Source organism: Filicampus tigris, chromosome 8 (assembly GCF_054856515.1).
Source record: "Filicampus tigris isolate MCC_2025a chromosome 8, RoL_Ftig_1.0, whole genome shotgun sequence".
NCBI lineage: Eukaryota > Metazoa > Chordata > Actinopteri > Syngnathiformes > Syngnathidae > Filicampus > Filicampus tigris.
This window is the reverse complement of record NC_141224.1, coordinates 6075692-6097253: the sequence shown is the minus strand read 5'-3', so window position 1 is coordinate 6097253 and position 21562 is coordinate 6075692. Positions and strand designations below refer to the sequence as shown.

The 21562-nt window shown below is 39.6% G+C and overlaps 3 protein-coding genes across 3 annotated transcripts; 2 read left to right on the top strand and 1 right to left on the bottom strand.

The window, feature by feature from the left end:
• The first annotated feature begins 703 nt into the window (after window positions 1-703).
• On the top strand, window positions 704-4916 carry LOC147143217 (gamma-aminobutyric acid receptor-associated protein-like 1). The gene is made up of 5 exons (XM_086037753.1): window positions 704-902; window positions 2436-2525; window positions 2614-2692; window positions 3425-3543; window positions 4490-4916. Exons 2-5 carry the CDS (start codon window positions 2436-2438, stop codon window positions 4553-4555), a joined length of 354 nt encoding a protein of 117 aa, XP_085893879.1. The 5' UTR covers window positions 704-902; the 3' UTR covers window positions 4556-4916.
• Window positions 4917-4950: 34 nt separating this feature from the next.
• LOC147143216 (CD209 antigen-like protein D) lies at window positions 4951-11533 on the top strand. The gene is made up of 8 exons (XM_086037752.1): window positions 4951-5119; window positions 5216-5383; window positions 5574-5666; window positions 7481-7585; window positions 8575-8679; window positions 8842-8993; window positions 9090-9190; window positions 10150-11533. The coding sequence occupies exons 1-8, from the start codon at window positions 4951-4953 to the stop codon at window positions 10274-10276; spliced, it is 1020 nt and encodes a 339-aa protein (XP_085893878.1). The 3' UTR covers window positions 10277-11533.
• Window positions 11064-20897, bottom strand: trpv6 (transient receptor potential cation channel, subfamily V, member 6). Its single transcript, XM_086037750.1, has 16 exons — window positions 20471-20897; window positions 19059-19156; window positions 18825-18947; window positions 17732-17872; window positions 17355-17453; window positions 17052-17227; window positions 15868-16014; window positions 15470-15549; window positions 15245-15380; window positions 15028-15114; window positions 14380-14456; window positions 14145-14310; window positions 13864-13930; window positions 12809-13077; window positions 12494-12600; window positions 11064-11956 (listed from the first exon to the last, which is right to left on the bottom strand). Exons 1-16 carry the CDS (start codon window positions 20599-20601, stop codon window positions 11737-11739), a joined length of 2124 nt encoding a protein of 707 aa, XP_085893876.1. The 5' UTR covers window positions 20602-20897; the 3' UTR covers window positions 11064-11736.
• Window positions 20898-21562: the final 665 nt, after the last annotated feature.

Sequence of the window (21562 nt, the reverse complement as noted above, 5' to 3'; positions counted from 1 at the left end):
TTTTAAATATACACACACACCTAATGAGATCCAGAGGCGGGCATTTGGTACCTGGGCCTTCAGGGGGGATTCACTGAACGTAATTTACCTCTTAATAAGCAAAAACTATGCAAAAAAAAAAGAAATTTAACCTAACTTAAACAATAATTGTAGTAAAATTGTCCTTCGTTTTGTCTGTACAGAAGAACGTCAAACAGATGTTTGAAAATGTTGATACTTAAGTGACAGAGTAGAATTTAGTGCTATCTAGTGGTGAACTAATAGAATGCAACATCGTAAATTGGAAGCGCGTGCATTTTGAAGCACAAAATTCTTCTAGTATTAACTCGAGCGACGAAGTAACAGCATTGAATCCGACCTTTGAACTTATACTATTTAGTATTTAGCTCCCTAATTTGCATCTGAATTGGAATCCTATCAGTGCAAGTTTCTTCACGTCGAGCCCAAGGTATGCAGCTGCAAGCAAGCACGAAGAGCACGTAGACGTTGGGGGCGTTTTTTTCCCCCCCAAATTGTCCCGAAAGCGCCCATTGGCTGATTGTTCCGTCTTTCCGTAAAAATGGGCAGTCAATTCTTAAAACCAGAGACCATTCACCAATGAAATCACAGCATGATGTCCTGTCGTGCATTCTGAATGGTCTAAAATTACTGTCAATCAACATGGCCATCTGTGATTGGTCAGAAATACAGTGGGCCGACCGAGTGTTATTTGTTGTTGTTTTTGTGTAGCGGAAGACGACAGTCGACATTTTTACATTCGATTGGACTCTGAACTTCTCGAAAACAGTCGTTATAGCGATATCGATTTTTCTATTATAGTTTATTTGGTGACACGACGAACAAGCGGGGGCTTTTGGACTTGATCTGAAATTGAGTCGAACCGTCTTTAAGCTGTCTTGAAGGTACGTAAACCAGAAACCATGACTCGGTATTGCTACATATGGTCCTTAAAGCAACGTTAGCAGCTGGTTGTTTAGTGTTAACATCACTACATTTTACATACGGTACCACAATGCAGACAAGTAGTACCAAACGTGTCAGATAGTGAGCCTCGATTAGGTAGTTAGTTTATCTGTAGAAGCAAACCTAGTAAGCGGTCAAGTTCAACACGGCTGTTGGGACGTCACGCGACGTGGCACTGTTGTTGCTCAATAATGCCCGTTGTTTTTTTTTTGTGTGTGTGTGCTCAATTTCGAGCATGTAGCAAAAACGAGATAAGTGGCTGAACCGCGTGGGGAGGAAAAAGAGTATTTGGTGCTGCAGTCTGTTGTTGTTTAGTAAACTTTACTGCGTTTTGCCCCGCCCACACTCGTAAATTATAAGTGAACCTCATAGCGCTGGCGTACGTTCTAAACCCTTCTGCAATAGGTGAAAATCCGTGGTATAGAGAGATCGTATAGTTTTACTACTGCATTTAAAGTTATCAAAACACACGTAAACTTATTTGAAAACACAGCACATCTGTGTTGTGTTGTGAAGCTGCGTGCGAGGTTCCGGACTAGAGTTGTGACCAACAGCAACTTATGTGTGAGTTCTCGTTGCATTTTAACGTAAATGGTAAAAAACAATATAAATATGGCTTATAACGCATTATAGTTAGGGCGTAAGCAATAAACAGCAATACTCTGTATTTTGAAATTCCTCGTGGAATACCAATATATGTACATACTGCTAATTGCATCAATGCCCTAGCCATTTTTTTTAACATTTTTGGAAAACAAGAAAAACACATCTAACTAACCTCAGTTAATGTGGAAGTAAAGTCAAATTTACACAAAATATTTTATCATTATGAAAACACTTCTAGGTCTTAAATATTGACCGAGCATGCATTTTAGTGCCATGTGGCCTCATATAATTTGGCCATTGTGCAATGTGGTGGTTCATTGAGTGCCATTCAGAAGCCCGAAATTAGGTCGAATGAGGTGCCTTCTCTCACCTCGAAGTAAACAAACACACGTGATGTTAATATTGTGTTTAAATTGCAAAATTCAGCAGCACAATGTCACAAAATATAAGATCATGCACATGCTACTATATTAATTGCCACCGAATCAAATCAAAATGGACACAGATCTTGTGCACATCATGACATTCAAAACTGTTACATGTTAATTAGCATCCTATTGGATATTCCAATACAATAATGCGGCACAAGGGGTCACTCCACCTCACAAATAAATATGCCTTGCTTGAATAGCATTCATATTTACTTTTTTATTTTTTTTCGTCTAGCTACAATTTGTCAAGCAGCTCACAACTGATAAGATAAAAATGTACAGGCGTGCCTCATGTCTCACAACAGACTTGTTGTCATGTGATCTGTCACTTGATGAATGAATGTACTGGTTAGTGATGTCATCTTTTCTCATCTGTTTGCTCAATAAATAAAGCACTTGTCCGTCAACTTTTTTCTCCTGTTGTTTTGCGTCCAGATGGCGAGTCAGTACCAGCGCTTGGTACCACTGGAGGTGAGGAGAGCGGAAGGAGAGCGCGTCCGGGCCAAGCATCCTGACAAGATACCGGTGAGCATGACAACAAATAGTTCATTCTGTAGATGACAACAAGCTATTAAATTAATCGTTCCTTATTTTTTTCTTCCTCTCGCGACAGATCATTGTGGAGAGAGCCCAGCGGTCACGAGCTCCTGAACTGGATAAGAAGAAGTACTTGGTGCCATCAGATTTAACAGGTACAATTAACATGCAGTCTGCAGTATTGTGTTTTGTAAAAAAATATCTACTGTTATAACATAATTAAAGAAAATGTAAAGAAATCAACAGTTTGTGCCTGTCAGGATTTCATGCTTCAATTTCATCGCGTTCCTTCCGCTGTGTGCTCTTTGGCCACCGGTGGGCAGTATAATACAGCCATGCACCTATCATCTGAACCGCTTAGATGTGCATATTACATTTTTCAGAGGAGATAAACGTTATAGTGAGTCTTATTATATTGTCTGTCAATGTGTCATACCTCCAAATAGTCGTAAGTCGGGTCAATTGTAAGTTGAGGTACCACTGTAGCGGAATATCAAAAATAATAGCAATTGGCACCCCCTATAAAGGTTTACAATTTCTGATAGATGCCACAAGATGGCCTTAAAGGCAAAAAATGGAAGCTCTGCTGCTCACTTCAACATAGTTCCCTGGCACTAAGATGGCGGCAAAAGCAATACCTTATGTAGTTAGACAAACTTTTATTGGTTTGGCCTTAGCACAAAAACAATACCATTTTATTTATATAGCGCGCTTCATAACAGCTAGAGCTGTAACAAAGCACTTTACAAACAATACGATAAATATATAAGTATGGATATAAATAAAGCATATATAAAATATAAATAAATAAAGCCAATAAATTGCCCGCAACGAAATGGCCTCCGCTGACAATCTCAACGTTGTTTTCTTTCGTCTCTCCCACTCAGTGGGCCAGCTGTGTTTCCTCATCCGCCAGCGTGTGTCGTTGAGACCAGAGGAGGCGCTCTTCTTCTTCGTCAACAACTCCATGCCCCCCTCCAGCTCCCCTCTCTCTGCAGTCTATGAGGTAAGGCCGCCGTTCATTTCACCCGCGTCGCCTCGCTCGACGAGTACAGCAGTGTCATTGTAGGGCTGGTCAGTTTTTTTATGAGCCGTTGCCCGGAATTTTTCTTGCCTTGGATTGTGAACAAAAATGAGAACTTCGCAGCAAACAACAGTTCATCCAAAAAGGGTCCAAGTGCTTTAAGCCGTTCATTGATATTCACAGTTGACATTTTTGATAAATGAAACAAAGAGAATTACACAGTTTACCAAAGTCCATTTAAAACACCATGAATGGGCTAACAACACTAGCATCAATGTTTCGATAGTCATAACCTTTTATGTCACGGATATTTGAGCACAAACATTGCAGCAACACATGTAGACAGGCACCGTCAATAATTCTCACAGGCGCAGTATTCTGTGCTAAAAAAAAATGACTACTATTACTGCCCCTTCCTGAGTCACTTTACTGCCTCCTCCTGGCCAAGGTGTGAAGTGTGCACACCAGAATGAGCGTGTGTCAGTGGGTATTGAAGCATGAAATCATGACTCTTTGGTTCTTCAAATTTTTCTTTAACTGTCGTGTAGAGTGCTATTCTTGCTTAAAATGAACTTTAAAAGTTTTGCTGGTGTTTTTTGTGGGGCTGAAATTGATTCATGACATTTCTTTTAGCATCAACGGAGAAAGATGATTTGAGATACAAGCTTGGTCATGAACATATTAAACTGACAAGTCAAGGCACATTTTTTTTTTATTTTATTTTTTTTTAAAATTTTATTATTTGAAAATAAGTCTTTCCTCTTGGTGGGTATGCCCCCTCATGTTAAAACATGTACGGAAACTCAATGCTGAATGAATGTAATAAAGTTAATGGCGATTAATCACCCGGCCCTAGTTTGAGATAGTTCAAGTTCGTTTACCTAAAAAAGGACAAGTAAAATGTAACCGGTGTTGCGTTACGTTCCAGGAACACCACGAAGAAGACTTGTTCCTCTACATGACCTACAGCAACGAGAGCGTCTACGGCGCCTGAGAGGGAACACGCCGCAGTGTCGGCCTGGATGGCGACGACGAGAACGAGGGGAGACGGGAGACGCCATTATTAATATCGCTACGATAAAGCACGAGTAATCACGCAGTGGGTAAAAAGGCTCAAGGTTGCAGTTTCGTTTATTCTTCGATGGTTTACTTTTGTTTTGATTCCTTACATGGAAAATGGAAAACGCAAAAAAAGGAAGAAGTGATGGAAAAAGAAGTTGTCTTATGAACTTGACCAGCGCTCCCCTCATCTTTCTCATGTGTATTTAATGAACATAGTTTTTGTTTTTATAAATGGCGCAATCATGGATTTTTTTTTTTTTTTTTTTTTGTGGCAAATAAAGATGACAAAAGCATGGTAATGAGCAGTTTATTTTAGCATATGTTGCAATGCTTCTTCCTTTGCCCCGGATTTGCCTATTCACTGTTTACCAAAGATTTAGAGGAAGGCCAACCACTAAGAAAGAGAATCTCAATAAGGGGAAGTATTCAGTTTGCAACAAACAGCTGAAGACTGGGACCCGTCTGGGAGCTTTCCTACTTTTTTCATACTTTCAAGGTAAAAACATCCATCTCGACACGTTGTTGCACATTCTGCGATGACGCCGGCGTGACAGCAGGTAACATAACTTATCGGCCCTTCACCCTCATCAAGTATTTTCCCAGGGAAAGCGCAAGTTAGCCGACGAGAAGAAAGGAATCATGGAGATGCAGGAGAACGCCGCCGTGAAAAATCGACGCGACACTGAGAAGTCCGCAAAGCAACCGATGCTGGAAGTCAAAGCTGAAGTCAACCCGTACACGCTTGCCGAAGGCCCGCCTTGTAAGTCGAAAATGATCTTCTTTTTTACATTTATAGTCTTACCAACACAAATTGTCCCAAGGTCAGACGTGGAAAGGACACACAGTCTTTCTTTGCCTTATTATTTTCTGTTTTTCTAATTAAGTTTGGTCACATTTTAAGATTTATAAATTGCTTTCAAATGGTTTTCAAATGTGTTATTTTGGTTTAGCCGCAGAGGTAGCAGATCCAGGCGACTACACAGGACTGAAAAAGGCATCTGAGGATATCTATTCAGACATTTCAGAACCCACTAAACGATCAGGTATACTTTACTGCACATAACATGTTTAAGTACATCCGCAAAAAAAAAAAAAAAAAAAAGCGTACCTGAAAACATTTTAGAGTGTGTTTTACATCAAAGTGTTTCTGCTGCTGATAAATAGATTTGTGAGAAAATGACACGAGTTCTTGAAAGTGATGGCATTTCAGATAAAATAATCAAAAGCAGAAGTTGCGGTATTTTGTTGAGTGGCCAAATTATGGCCAACTCAAGTAGCTTTTAAAAATGTATTTTTTCATTTGATTCATTTTCATTAGGTTAAATTATTTGTATTGTGTATCATTTGGCAATCCACATTTGACCAAAACAGTGAATGAACAAAATTAAAAGTACATATATCAAATGTGAAGGGGGGAAAAAAAATCCAAATACTCTACTCAATGTTGATAAATTACATTTTCTTGAACTTTTCACTGAGCTTATCAGTTGTGAAGCCTCCCAAGGATTACAAGTGCAATATGCTTCCATTTCTATTACACTTGTAACAATTATCTTAACTAACTTCATATATTAGTTACAACCTGAAAAAAACGGATACAATGTTCTGGGAATTAGATATGAGCCGGCTAAATCGTGGGTGTGCAACGTAGGGCCCGCGGGCCGAAACCGGCCCCCGAGGAGGTTCGATCAGGCCCGCAGGGTCATTTAAATGTGAAAAAAATGCATAAAAGACGCAGAATTCATATTTTTAATACGATGCAATCCATGAATTATCTGCTAGGTTGCACACTGCATTGGTCAGAGTAGAAGACAACATTGTTTTCTTTATAAATCTCGTTTCATCTTAAAGTGCATTACTATATTTTTCGATGAATCAATTAATTGATTAATCAATTCAATTTAATTCAAGTAATCAACTAATTGTTAAAATTTTGTGCCTTTGTACAATCGGTGGGATCAGTTGTAATGTATATATGTGAATGATAAAAGTAAATTGCACATTTGTCTAAGGAAATCCAAGGTGTTTCATGAAATGTTTTGTAAAAGGAATATTCATTAAATTTCAACATTTTCCTAATGTTCTTGCGCTTCTTTACACCAAAACAGATGAAATACATGATATTTTGGTTATTGATAGCTGAGTATGGTATCATTTTAATGGTCCGGCCCACTTGACATCTACCGAGGCCGTATGTGGCCCACAATGTGAAATAAGTTTGACACCCCTGATGTATAGTAAGGCGTTTTTTGCGAAAAAAAAACCCTACCATGTATAGTAAGGCGGTTTTTTTTAGCGAAAAAAACCCCAACCATGTATGGTAAGGGGTTAGTAAGGCTTTTTTATTTGCGAAAAAAACAACCATGTATAGTAAGGCGTTTTTTGGTGAAAAAGAACGACCATGTATAGTAAGGGTATACAGTAAGGCATTTTTTTTTTTTTTTTTTTTTTTTTGCGAAAACTATACATGGTCGTTTTTTTTTGGCAAAAAAACGCCTTACTATACATGTTTTTCTATTTTCGCAAAATACAACTTACTGTACATGGGTTGAAAAAAAACAAACAAACAAAAAAACACCTTACTATACATTATCGTTTTTTTGGGGGGAAAAAAAACCCGCCTTAGTATACACTTACTGCACATGGTCCCCCCCCCCCAAAAAAAAACACCTTAGTATATGTTGCAGTTAAAGTTGAGCCGCGGGACTTTGTGAAGGTCAAATTTTGCAGCGACAATACTGCAAACAAGAAGTGTGCTTGCCACCTTATCAAAAGAGGAAGGAAAGTTGGAAAGGTTTCGTTGGCTTGGAATATGTCGCCAATATCTCCAACTCATAGCTTTTTTTTCTCTTATCAGTCAAACAGGCCCAAGTTGCCATAAGGCCTTACCGAGTTGCGTGTTTGATCCTGACCGTGCTCTGCTTTGTGCTGCTGTTGGTCGTCATCATCCTGCTAGCGAAAAGTGAGTTTCGGCAGTAACTTCTCTTGTTCAAACGACTCCCTCAGAATAATGAATCCCTGAGGTCTTATTATAAACATTTGCACAACAATAAAATGTGTTTCCTTCATTTTATACTATTTTGACACATCCCATACACTGCTCTTCTAACTACCGTGTAATAAGTGTAAAATCTCATCTAGCAAGGCCAGAGAGACATATAGTGACAAGCAGAAAAAATTGATGTTCTTCTAATAGATGGCATTGGGTACAGTAAATGACCAATATTCATTTGAAAGATACTGTATGCCTTTTCTCATTTCATTTCTGCACTTAAAGCGGAAGTTAACCCCAACATATTTTATTCAAGAATATGTTCTATGCAAGCCCACAAGTTGAAACAAGGCAATATGATTAAAATATGAGTTAAGCAGCAAAATCCACCCCTTTTTAGCCATCTCAGGGGGCGGCCATTTTGTCACTTCTGTCGACTGCAAATGACATCACAACTGCTCAGGGCTCAGGTAACGACCAATCACGGCTCAGCTTCAGAAAACAGGTCAACCGTGATTGGTTGTTAGCTGAGCCCTGAGCAGTTGTGATGTCATTTTCAGTCGACAGAAGTGACAAAATGGCCGCCCCCTGAGATGGCTAAAAACGGGTGGATTAACTCTTATCCCACAAACGCAATATTAATCAGAATGCTGTGTTTCAACTAGTGGGCCTGCTGGGAACGTATTCTTGAGAAAAAAAATATGTTTGGGTTGATTACCATTTTAACATTAGCCCACTCTTGTTCTCAGTGGCTCAATTGTGCTTCCCTATTTTCACAAATGTTATGTATACGTCATCCTGTACTGTATATCTATCCCTTCTTCACCCCGAAACTCTTTCCCTGATATACAATATACATAAATCAAGAGACATTTGACATTTGTCTGCTTTGCTGCTTTAGACTTGATGCTTGATGCTACTAGTGTAGCACCCCCTCAACCTTTCACTGTAATTTCCAGTGAAAACGAGATCCGACACCTGCCCCGTGGACCCGGTGAGCTGGCTTCCGCCAACATGCGAAGTGGAGCAGTGCAGGGCTTTCACTTCCCAAGCTCGAAACCGATGTGAGTGTGTGCGTGGTCCATAGATTAGTCCACTCTCTGTCCTCACTAGTATCACAATATTGGCATACGAGTGGAACAACGACAAGATACTAGTGAGGGAAAACTGTGCAACAACTCTTAAGATGAAATGCAAGCGTGTCGTACCGGACTACCCCGCTTTAGGTTACTGCTGCCACCGGTGCCCCCACGGGTGGGTGAGGCTGGACCAGTCTTGTTTCTTCTTTTCCACGTTCACGCTGAACTGGGAGGAGAGCCTGAAGAATTGTTCGCGGGAAGGAGGATCTCTGGCCGTGGTCAGCAGCCAGAAAGTGCAGGTGGTTGTCACGCCGATCATTGCTCCGGTACCACTAATAATGAATTGAATTGGGTATTCTTGTTGTTTGAACGACAACGTCGGCTCACTATTCCAGAACTTTCTGACTCTAAATGGGAACGACATGAAATACTGGATCGGCCTGCGGAGTAACGGCACTACGTGGACCTGGGTGAACAACAACCGACTGCAAGAGAGGTGAGCAGACTAGAGTCAGCTGGGATAGTCTCCAGACCATCGTCACTCTGCCGCAGTATAGCGCCAACTAATCGCCAAGGAGGACTTACTCGATGTCAGAATTTTTTTGCCTTAAGTTTCGGTGACTGGTATCGGCGGCCTCCATGACTATCTGATACTGTAAAATAAGGCCCGTATACCGATAAGTGGTATCTCTATTTGCCCATCTCAATTTTTTTAAGTATGGAACTCTGGGCTAAGATTCCATTCCATTGTGTTTATCGGTTATAGCTACCTATGCCTCAGGTCTGCGGACCATGCACTGCTCGAGGCGCTGAGGATGGAGAGCTTCAGAGGCGATCGAGCCGATTCTGTTGCTCCTCCTTCCCTTTGGAATAACCTTCCATTGGACGTTAGGCAAGCCCCCTCTCTGTCCATTTTTGAAAACCCGTTTGAAGACACATTTCTATTCTCTGGCTTTCGATTCGACCTGAGACTGACAAATTTTCGGGCGTTTTCCGCTGTCTATTATATATAGTGTTTTGTGTTAATTTATTGATTTCACTTGTTGAATTATGGCTATTCTGTTATGTAAAGTGCTTTGTTACAGATGTAGCTGAAATGCGCTATATAGATAAAATTGTATTGTATTGCATTGTATTGTAGTGTAAAGAAAGCAAACAACAGAGTGCAACATCCAGTACGGCTTTACAGTTAAGTTCAATAGGATCGATGGATGGATGGTATGATAGATATGATAGACACCGTAGCTAACTTGCAAGCTAGATCTTGACAACTAGAAAGCTAAATCGCTAGAAAGCTAAATGGCTAGGAACCTAGCTAGCTAGGAAGCTAGAAGTCTTGCTAGCTAGGAAGCTAGAAATCTTGCTAGCTAGCTAGATAACTAGGAACCTAGATAGCAAGCTGATATACTGAATACAGCTGAATACAAAGGTTGATGTTTTGGTTTTCCTTTGTAGCTACTGGGGAGTCATGGAGACACCGGGCCATTGTGGGATACTGAGCAGCAACGGTCTTGCCGAGAGCAACTGGATGAAGTCACCCTGCGACTCATACACCTACTACATCTGTCAGATACACCTCTGAACAGCAGTGAGTCAGGAGCATCCTTCCAAGCGTGCAAATGAAGGTTTTTAAACGATAGACGCTTTGCAAGTTGAGATACATAGCACTGTATATTGTCCGTAGCAATTTGTAGCAACTTATCTTTTATATTACATGCTGACCATTTAGTAGAGCACCTCTCACTGTACTTGAATGTGAACACTTTCAATTTCAGTGAGCGCTCATCAATCCACCAACAGGATTGAAGAATTTTAATTTGGATCCAACTTTTCAAACGCAGAAATGAATCATTAATTTAAAAAAAAAAAAAAAAAGGAAGTCGTTGAAACAAAATGTCATAGTTCGAAATGCAAACGATTTTGACATTAATAAGTAATAATGTGCTTTTTTTTCTCTGGTTTTTTTTTTGGTTGGGGGGGGGGGGGGTAAAACAGTCGGCTAAATTTAAAACTTAACGCCCAACAATACTCATGACATTTTAGCAAAGATATCATTTTGGTTAAAGGGCTTTTACATTCTGGTGTATTACCCATTAAAGATAAAAAAAAATGGTGCAATGCTGATTATGTGGCATAAACCTTACTTACATTACATTTATTCAGCGCTGTCTATATTTGCGTGTGTGCATGCATGTGCTAATATTATAATAACTCAGTTCTACAGTATTATGTATCTGTATGATTAGATTGATTTTTTTTAAATTTCCTTCAAATATTAGAAACACTTCTCTTGCCACATTGCCACAATCTGCAACAACAACAATAAACATTTTCTTAAATTGATAATGAATCAAAACTCAAATTAAACATTTCCATCAGTAATTTTGTATTTCTGTTAACTGTGGATACATCTGAATTAATTGGTCCAACAATTATTTCCATGGAATAACGTCTGTGTTCATCTCTCTCCACCAGTGACATATAATAACAGGCAGAGCATTTAAATATCATTATTATCAGCCTTGTTTTTAACCAAACAGATCCACATTGCACTCTGAATAAGTACATTTGTCACTAAATTAACACAAGATCATCTCTCTTTCAGTTTACATTCTTTTTGTGACTTTTTATTTGGTGATGTGCCCTGTGAATTTTCTAATGTAAATTTGTGCCTCGGCTGAATAAAGTTTAGGATGGCCAGCAAGTGAATGTTACTCCGTACTGTACCAATTTAAAATACAATTCCAGGTGCCTTAGTCTAATGTAGCATCTTAATATTTTTGTATGTGCGACTCAGTCTTGGATTTTGCTTCAATAAAGTTTTATTTCATATATGTCATATATGTTTGTACGGCACTTTATTCCCTCTTAGCATATTAGCATGTTAGCACTTAGCATAGTCATGTTATATGTTTATGTGTGTGCAAAAAAAAAAAAAAAAAAATCCACTCTTTTCTACAGTGTAATACTGGCAGACAAATTGCACCGTTTTACTCTACAGATTAACAGATAAAATGTGAAATGATCATTCACTGGCTCCGTCTAGACAAACTGAATGTCTTGCTCGTCCTCCACGTCAGCACCCAAAGCACTCTGACGAATCAACTGCCAGCTTGTCATGGCTCTCCTATTTCTCGTTCTGACCTTGAGGTTCACGTCGGCTTTTTCGGTTCCCTCTTCCTCTTCCTTTTCGTCCTCCCGGGCCAACACTTTAATGTATCGACGCATCTTCTGCATCAAGGGGTCGTTCCGATCCTCGACTCTGCAAAAAGAGTCAGCGGGCAGACATTCGTCGGAGTTACTGTAAGCCCACAGGACACTTCATTAGGAACACCAGTACAAGTGAAGGAAAATATGCCTTTACAAAATGAATAGGACTCACTTTTGATTGACACTGTTATAAAGGTGTTGATCTGAAAAAAATCTTTTTGATATTGTGATTGTGATGTCTATTCTAATATTGGTCGGTTAAAATTGAGCACTCGTATGCTTTAAATTTCACTCATGAATGTTTAAGTTTTTAAAGCCATACGTTTTTATACAAATGGATGGCAGCAGGACTCTACCTTGAACCAATCACATTTCAAAGTCACCCTTTGAGGGCCATCTAATTGGTCCACAATGACATCGGCATTTTTTCTGTCTTCTGATTGGTTGATCAAAATGAAGGGGTGGGGTCTTAAAAATATGAGCACAGTTTTTCACGTCTTTGTTCTAAACTGTACACTTGATGTGTGATAAAACGTTAACAAAAAGAAAGAAAAAAAAATACAGATAATAATGACGGCACACGTCTTACCGGAGATACCAGCGCTCGGTCAGGCCGTAGTTGAGCCCGCACACTCCGAGTCGAGGCCAAAGGCAGCGGGGCAGCCTCCTCTCCAGCATCAGTGTCGTGGCCACCACCTGCGCAACGGTCACCATGGCAACGCAATGCAACACAACTATGCAAAGCCGTTTGAGCGTTTTATTTGACCGACAACAAGGTCCGTGTAGTGAGACAAAGCGTGTCCCAGTACACGCACCTTAACCTCGATATCGAAAACATCGAAATGAATGGGTTAGCCTAACCCGGACCCTCCGTACGGCTCTGCGCATTCGCCGCAACTCTCACCTGAGTCCTCCAGAGCTCGTCTCTTTCCTGGGCCACCCGCCAGTGGGTGTCACTCATCATGGCGATCAGCAGGTTGAGCAGGAGGATGTAGGACACCACGGAGAAGGCGCAGTGCAGCACGTGGACGATAGGGGGCGTGGTGAAGCTGTGGTCCACCGGCAGGTCAATGAGGCCCACGCTGAGCTCAAACTGGGAGAAGAGCGTGATGGGGAAGGAGCGATACGCAGGGATGGAGTCTGGATCTTGAGTCATGTACACCATCCACAGGGCTGGGAAGTCAAATAGAGGGTAACGTTTCTGTTGATCATAATCAATATTCATAAATGAATTTAAAGTACCTCACAAATACTAATACACCCATCACTTTTTTGTAAATATTTCATTAGACTGTCTTTTCATGGGAAACCCTGAAGAAAGGACACTTCACTGTGATGTATTTTAGTGTCCCCTCAAAATAATTTCACATACAGCAAGTAAGGTCTAAATGCAACACACGTGAGTACACTACAGGTGGGAAATCTCCAATTTGGTTCCAAAGTGTCAATATTTTGTGTGGCCAACATTATTTTCAGACCTGCTTGCTATTCACATCAGAGATCTTGTAGCAGTAATAAATTGCATGATACGCAGGAGAGAAAATGGCTAATTAGGCCCAATTTTGACATTTTCACTAAGGGGTGGACTCACTTTTGTTGCGAGTGGTTTAGACATTAAATTACATTGTCCCCACACAAAATTGAACTTATACTAAGACTTCACAACACTAACAAGTCACATGGCACCATGAGGTGAAAATGGCCAATCGGGTCCAATTTTGACCTTTTCACGTAGGGTGTACTCACTTTTGTTGCGAGCTGTTTGGACATCAATTACTTTATGTTGAGTTACAGTATTTTGAGGGGTCAAAATATTTACACAGCTATACGAGCTGTACGGTCTATTTTAGCAAAATAAAATGTCTTCACTGTTGTCTCATGAAAAGATCAAATATTTACAAAAATGTGAGGTGTGTGCTCACCTTTGAGAAATGTTTGAAAGGGAACGGATATACTCACAAGTTGAAAAACCAAAAAGTACAATGACACTCAGCCACATAAACTTTGTCAGGTCTCCAAATATAATCTAGGAGGAAATGAGGCAAAGGATGTGATCGTGAGAACCACAAACCATGAAAGCAGGTGTGTCAGAAAAGAATAAATTGGAGTAAAACCGTCCGCACAAAGTGTTAGAGCAAAAATTTGGTTTTCCAACTTTCAGATTGCCAGACACAAAAAGGGATTTACAAATGTCAGCTGGAGTGACCCTTTTTTTTTTTTTTTTTTTTTTTTGCTCGTACCTTCTGGATCATAATGACGTATGGGCCGAGCATTTCAAAGCCTCGCGCGAAGAACATGACGTTGGTCCAGCCCAGCACCAAACACACAGCCATGACCTCGGCCTCGCCTTGCACACCGCACGCTCTGAACACGCACAGCAGCACCACCAGGCACGCGTAGCTGACACTGCAACAACAACAACACATTTCGTGTTTTATAATCCATACGCCTTAAGTGGAGATTTCACTAACGTACAGGATAACGTGGAAGGGGCCGCCAAGTGCCGTCTGACCAAAGTAGCGCTTTGCCCCCACTCTTAGGATGTCCGGGATCTAATATCGGGAAAGGCAACACAACTGTCAGCGTGTCTGCAATAAACAGTATTTAGAGTGGATATAAAAACACACCTCTGTTTAAATGCTAGGTTTTTGTGATATAAAAAAAAAAATGACACAAGATGAATTATTTCAAACCTTTTTCCCCATTATAACCTGTTCAATTGAATTAAATCTTTTTGTGAGGGAAAGTAAAAACAAGCAACTGAGATAATCTGGTTGCAAAAGTGTGCACACCCTTTTTTTTCACTGGGAATGCGGCTGTTTTCCGAATTAATCAGTCACATTCAAAGTCCAGTTAAATGCGAGCCAGCGCACACCTCCCCCCATTTAAAGTGCCTCGGATTAAACCCACATAAAGTTCAGATGTTCAAGGGTGCTTTTCCTGACATTTTTTGCTTTCTAGCAAACACCAAATATATATGCAAAAAAAAAATAAAAAAAATGTATATGTATATTTTTTACTTTAAATTACCTTTCTTGGTCTCATTTTTTTTTAATATCATAAATACATTCGAACAGTGGCGTGTAGACTTTATATATCCATCGTAAGTACACAATGCCATACTTCCAGTAACAGGATGACCAAAGCTCCCAGGACACTGATGATCTCTCCTACCAGACGCAGGTTGTCAGCATATGTCACATAACTCTCCTGAGAATTGAAGGAAGAATTATGGTCACTTCATGAGACTCCAGCGCACCCGTGACCCTAGTGAGGACAATAGCTATAAAAAATAAGTGCATTGATGCTCATGTAGTGTATTTTGTAGCTGCCAACGCACACGGAGCGTTTTCTGGACTCTGATGGTTTTGTCCATATCTGACAAGGTGTAGTTCTCCGGAACGTCCTTTAGAGGGCGATATGTGCAACACAATGTGAACGTTCCAATGTAGAGCAGGTAGAAGACCATCAGGAGTCTGGAAACATGGCATATAGAAAAAAAATAACAAGTATGAAGCAACGCTAAAGAGGTGTGCAGTTGTTTGCTTGAGCCATTGAAGTATACCTGAAGTAATGCTTTCCATATAGGTTCCACTTGAGGCTGACCAGCTGCCGCACAGGAGTCACCTCCAGTATTCTCCTTGCCTGGAGACCAAAATACATTGAAATATAACATCTATTCTTCCATTTTGACATGCTAAGCACTCATTTAATTGAAGTGCACTGAGAAGAATAAATATACATTTTGAATTATATTATCATCCTCATACAGTTTGACTAAAAAAAAAATAAAGTTTAGTGCTGCAGCTACAACTACAGTAGTTTTAGATTTAAGATTTTAGATTTTTAGGTTCAGAAAGCTGAAATTCAGTGCTGCCCCATACAGAATTATCTTGGGATTGAATTCAAGTTAAATAAAAAAGCATGCGATTTTACCCTATAATAATGAACATTGCACTGCACCTCTTTCTGTGGGCTTCCCACAATGAGCTCCAGCACTGACATGTTGTCGGCCCAAGAGTCGATCTCACTCAGATCATAGAGGTGAGAGGTCAAAGGTCCCAGACCCCACTGGACCAAACGCCTTTTGTTCACTAAGTGCTGAAAGGCCTGAGTGAAGACAAAGATGAGAAGGAGTGAAACAATCATCTTCACCTTTTTACAAAACAGTACAGGTGGCAAAAGTAGGATAGATAGATAGATAGATAGATAGATAGATAGATAGATAGATAGATAGATAGATAGATAGATAGATAGATAGATAGATAGATAGATAGATAGATAGATAGATAGATAGATAGATAGATAGATAGATAGATAGATAGATAGATACAGAAGATAGCTGGATTGATAGCGAGATAGCTAGATAGATAGCGAGATAGCTAGATAGCTAGATACATAGATAGATAGATAGATAAATAGATAGATAGATAGATAGATAGATAGATAGATAGATAGATAGATAGATAGATAGATAGATAGATAGATAGATAGACAGATAGATAGATAGATAGATAGATAGATAGATAGATAGATGGCTAGCCAGACAGAAGGACAAATGAATGGTAGCAATAGCTACCTAGATATCTAGCTAGCTAGCTAGCAAGATACAGATAGATGGATACTCTAAATAATAATAATGCATCAGATTTATACAGCGCTTTTCTTTCACTGAAAGCGCTCACAATGGATACATTATTGATGCACTCACACATTCACACTCTGGCGAACTACATATGTAGTCACTGTTGAGCAGGCTGACAGTGTGCGCCTAAGGCCCCTCCGACCACCACGGAACATTCACACCCATCCGTACATGAGTGTGCAGGCACTGGAGGGAAGGTGGGTGAAGTGCCTTGCCCAGGGACACAACGACACATGACTCAGACAGACTCGAACGGCCGAACCTCCGGTTACCAAATACCCGCTCTACCTCCTGAGCCACGGCCACCTCAGACCATTAGATCACTAGCTAGCTAATGCTAACCCTCGACAAAGGAGTAGAAAGTACAGATATCCGTTTGCTTCCAATTTAGATACAAATAAATGTTCAAGTAAATTACAGAAATCCGATACGTTTAATGTGCGTAATGGTGTTTGGTGACGTCCCCACACTGCAAAAGAGGTTGGGCCTCATATGCGCTCACCACGGTGTTTCCCTCTTTGGCCGCCAATTTAAAAGGCGTAAGGCCTCTGGAGTTGGGCACCATGTCAAGCGGTACCGACTGGTCCAGCTCTGCATCGCGGGCCATTATCAGATCAATAGCCTGGCATGCAATTGTCTTGTTGGGCTGCAGGACTAAAACGTGAAGCACCGTATTACCTTTGAAGGGAAAAAGACACAAGACAATGGAGTTGAAGGGGAGAAGTAAGTTAAGTAGTGGAGGCCATGATAGCTCATGATGAAATGTACTGATCATGCGGCGCTTTCCTTTCAAAACATCACATACCTCGATCGTCTTGGACCCTGGTGCTGGCCCCTGCGTTGATGATCACGGAGATGATGTCCTCATTGCCGGCACATGCAGCAAAAGAAAGAATGTGCTCCCCTGAGGACATTGGGACAAGGGACTTGTTAGCCTCCTCCTCATTTCAAATAAACCACCCCACTTTTAAAAAAAAAAAAAAGATTATTATTCATTCATTCATTCATTCATTCCACGAATATTACGAAAAGGAATCTGAAAATATAAGGAGTACATACTTCTACATACTCTGCGTGCACACCTTTACAAAACACTCAGTTTTAATTGACTCCGTTTGAGAGGTTCTCACATATTATTTAATGAATACCTCTTAATTGTACACATTACACAATGTTTCTCACCGCAGTATATAAGTCCACCGATCCTCTTTCTGAAGTACAGGCCTGTGACTCTGGGCGTGGCCACATCCGCCCCGCGACTAACCAGATGATGGACCAGGTCCAAGTTTTGATTCACCACAGCAATGTGGAGAGGAGTGACACCTGAGTCAGGAGAGGAAAATAACGTGTGAGCGTGTGTGTGTGCGTGTGTGTGCGCATGTGTGTTAGCTCTCTATAGGGCAAGGAAACATTTGGTTGCTTGAGTGGGAGTTCCTGCTGAAGAATCACATGTGATTATATTAAAATCAAATACGCAGTAAATGGAAATACAAATAATGATGATCATAATACAAATAGTCATATTTATCTTTGCAATAGGTAGGCTACAATGACATTGATGTTTTTATTTTTCTTGTCTGGTTTATCACCATTTTTACTATAGAGTTTATAATTATTTCAGAGCAAGAAAGGATATTGGTAACTTAAGTCAAAGACATCATTACTGTGATAATAATAATAATAATTTAAAAAATATATATAATAATAATAATAATAATAATAATAATAATAATAATAATAATAATAATAATAATAATAATAATAATAATAATAATGTTTCTCAGTTGAATTAAGTTTAAAAACCAAGTAACCAGTGATTAAATTCTTATATTGTATTTTTTTTTTTTTTTAAAGCATGGTTTTTAAAAAGATACTAAAATAATTTTCTGGTGTTGTGTTGAATTAGGTAAGGAATATAATTATAATGTATTTTTAAAAATGTAAAATCTTTTTTCTGCTCTATAATACTAATAACTAATAGCTCCTAAAAAAAGCCTTATTGGTAAAAAATCCAGAATTATATGTCTAAGATAAATATGTTTAACACCAATAAATACAAACACATTGTTTTATACTGTGCTGTATTAATGAAGCACTATAAGGAAAAAGTTTCAAAGGTAAAAAGTATTGTAGGGTTAAATTAATTATTATACCAATAAAACAACTTATGTAAAAAACTAATTGTGCAAATATAATTCAATAAACACAAAATAAATAAAATATTGTACAGTACTGGGATGTACTACACTCTGGTGTTATTTCAAAACGTGTTAACCCTGGAAGAGGTCGGAGGTCATGGGCTCGTTGATGAGTTCGGGGGCACCGTCCATCAGGGCCACAGCCGCGTCCAAGTTGTCGTTCATGGCGGCCACGTGGAGCGCCGTCTCGCCCAGAGCGCCTGGAGCACAACGAGGCACGTTCGGATTGAGCCGCAGGCGGACGGACAGGCGGACGTACGGACAGGTGGACGGACAGGCGGACGGACGGACAGGCGGACGGACAGGCGTACCTCTCTCAAAGATATTGGTGGAAGAACATCCGAGCAGCTTCTTTACGCAGCCCGCGTTGTTCGTCTTTGCCGCGTAGAAGAGAGGAATGTCAGTCATGCTGCAAGATAACATTTTCACATAACGGGTTACACATTAGCTATCTGATGGAATATTTCATATTTATTTATTTTCTACACTGCTGAAATTACACACTTGGTACTGTACTTATGTAGATTTTTGAAGGTATCTCTACCAGGGATATGATCATTTGCATTTTTCATTGTAGTTGGTTTTTATTTCATTTTTGACTTTAGTTTCATAAATTCAGTTAGGTTTTTTGAAGTGGGGCTGTAAGTTTTCATTTGTGTTTATATTTTTTAATGATTCATTTTGTAGTTTAGTTTTTTTTAGGTTTAGTGTTAGTTTTAGTTTAAAAAAATACATATACATATACATATACATATATATATATATATATATATATATATATATATATATATATATATATATATATATATATATATATATATATATATATATATATATATATATATATATATATATGCAAGACAAAAAATAGTCATTAAGTATTGCATAATTGGTTGCCAGCCAATCGCAGGGCACACAGAGACAAACAAACATCCGCACTCACAATCACACCTAGGGGCAATTTTAGAGAGTCCAATCAACTTACCACGCATGTTTTTGGAATGTGGGAGGAAACCGGAGTACCCGGAGAAAACGAACAGTAAACAGTGAAACCGAAATGAATACATTTAAAATCAGCCCCTAAAGCCCATGTCTGAAATTACTTGACAAAAACAACAAAAAAAGAGGTTTCATTGTAATTCTAATTAGTTTTACTTTGTAGTTAGTTTTAACAATGTAAAATGTAATTTCAGTTAGTTATTGTTTTTTTAAAGACTCTCATTTATTATATTTTGTTAACAAAAACTGTTTTTTTTTCTTCAACTTTAGTCTTAAATAGTTTTTATATTTTGTTCGTTTTCATTTTCTGTAATAACCTTGACCACCAATTTTTTTGGAAGACTTTTTACTTTAACTCTACTCAACGTAATTTTATTATTCGAGCACTTTGATCGAGGAGATGAGGCCAGGCGAGGAGTTATTGGCTCCCTCTTACGTTTTCCAGCTAAGACGCGAGTGGCAGCATTTCGAACCAACTGGAGACATTTGAGGGAAGACTGGCTGACTCCAAAGTTTGATACAGTAAAAGTCTACACGCCTCTGTTCAAATATCAGGTTGTTGTAATAAAAATTTGCATGATAAATCATTTCCGAGACGGGAAGTAAAAATGAACAACTTAAATGATATAGTTGTGTGCACATTTGAACAGGGGTGTGTAAACTTTTTAAATCCACTGACATTTTTTTTTGGGGGGGGGGGGGGAGAATAAAACAGATTTCTTACCACTTGGTGTGCAGCAGAAAGGTCTCATCCAGCATCTCGTTCCATCCTTTCTTATGGTGAAGGCGAAACTTGAGCTGACTCCACCAGTGGTTGAGCTCACTGGGAGCCGACCTGGCCAGCGCAGGGGACATGATGGTCCAAAAGTTGCTTTCACTGCGCTGAGGTGCCAAAAGTCACACAAGGGGAGGTGGGCTTTGTCTTATACGAGCCCGTCACGAGGGAGGAGACACCTGCAAGGGAGCGACAGGTGAGAAGCGAGTCATGACGTTCACCTTAAGTCGGGACTCGCACTTAAAATTAAAATCCGCGGTCTGCTAAGGAAGTCGTTTAGAAGTTTTGAAGACGTGTAAGTAGTGGTTGAAAGTTTTCAAGTGAAGCTTTCCAGCAGCCTGCACGGAAACCTGCGTGGGCACGAAGGCAAATCCTGCAGCATCATGAAGAGGAGCATTTGGGGAAAAACCAGTCTGGAATTTGCAAGCGTTTCAATCAGATATGAAGCCAGTAGCAACTCGGTGTTGGAGTCAACGGGCGCCACTGCATGCCTTTTAATTGACACTTTGCAAAGAGCATAATCATCACTTGGCGGGTTGGCTGCAATTAAAGCTGATCGGGGGATGGCACCGTCCTCGAGAAGCTGAAAACAAGAAAATGTAGATTTACATGATGACAAATAAACACCAGGAACAACACAACACAAACTCTAGTTTAAAACCCTACTTTGAAACCCTAGCCCTAGTTTTAAAACGTACTTTTAAATCCTAACCCTAATTTGAAACCCTACTTTGAAACCCTAACACTAGTTTAAAATCCTACTTTGAAACACTAACACTAGTTTAAAACTATACTTTGAACCCCTAACACTTTGAAACCCTAACCCTACTTTGAATCCCTAACCCTAGCTTGAAGCACTATTTTGAAAACCTAGCCCTTGTTTGAAACCCTAAATTGAACCACTAACCCAAGTTTAAAACCCTACTTTAAACTCTAACTGTACTCTGAAACTCTACAATGAAAACCCTCTCTGTTGTTCAAAACCCTACTTTTATACCCTAACCCTAGTTCGAAACCCTACTTTGAAACTCCATTTTTAAT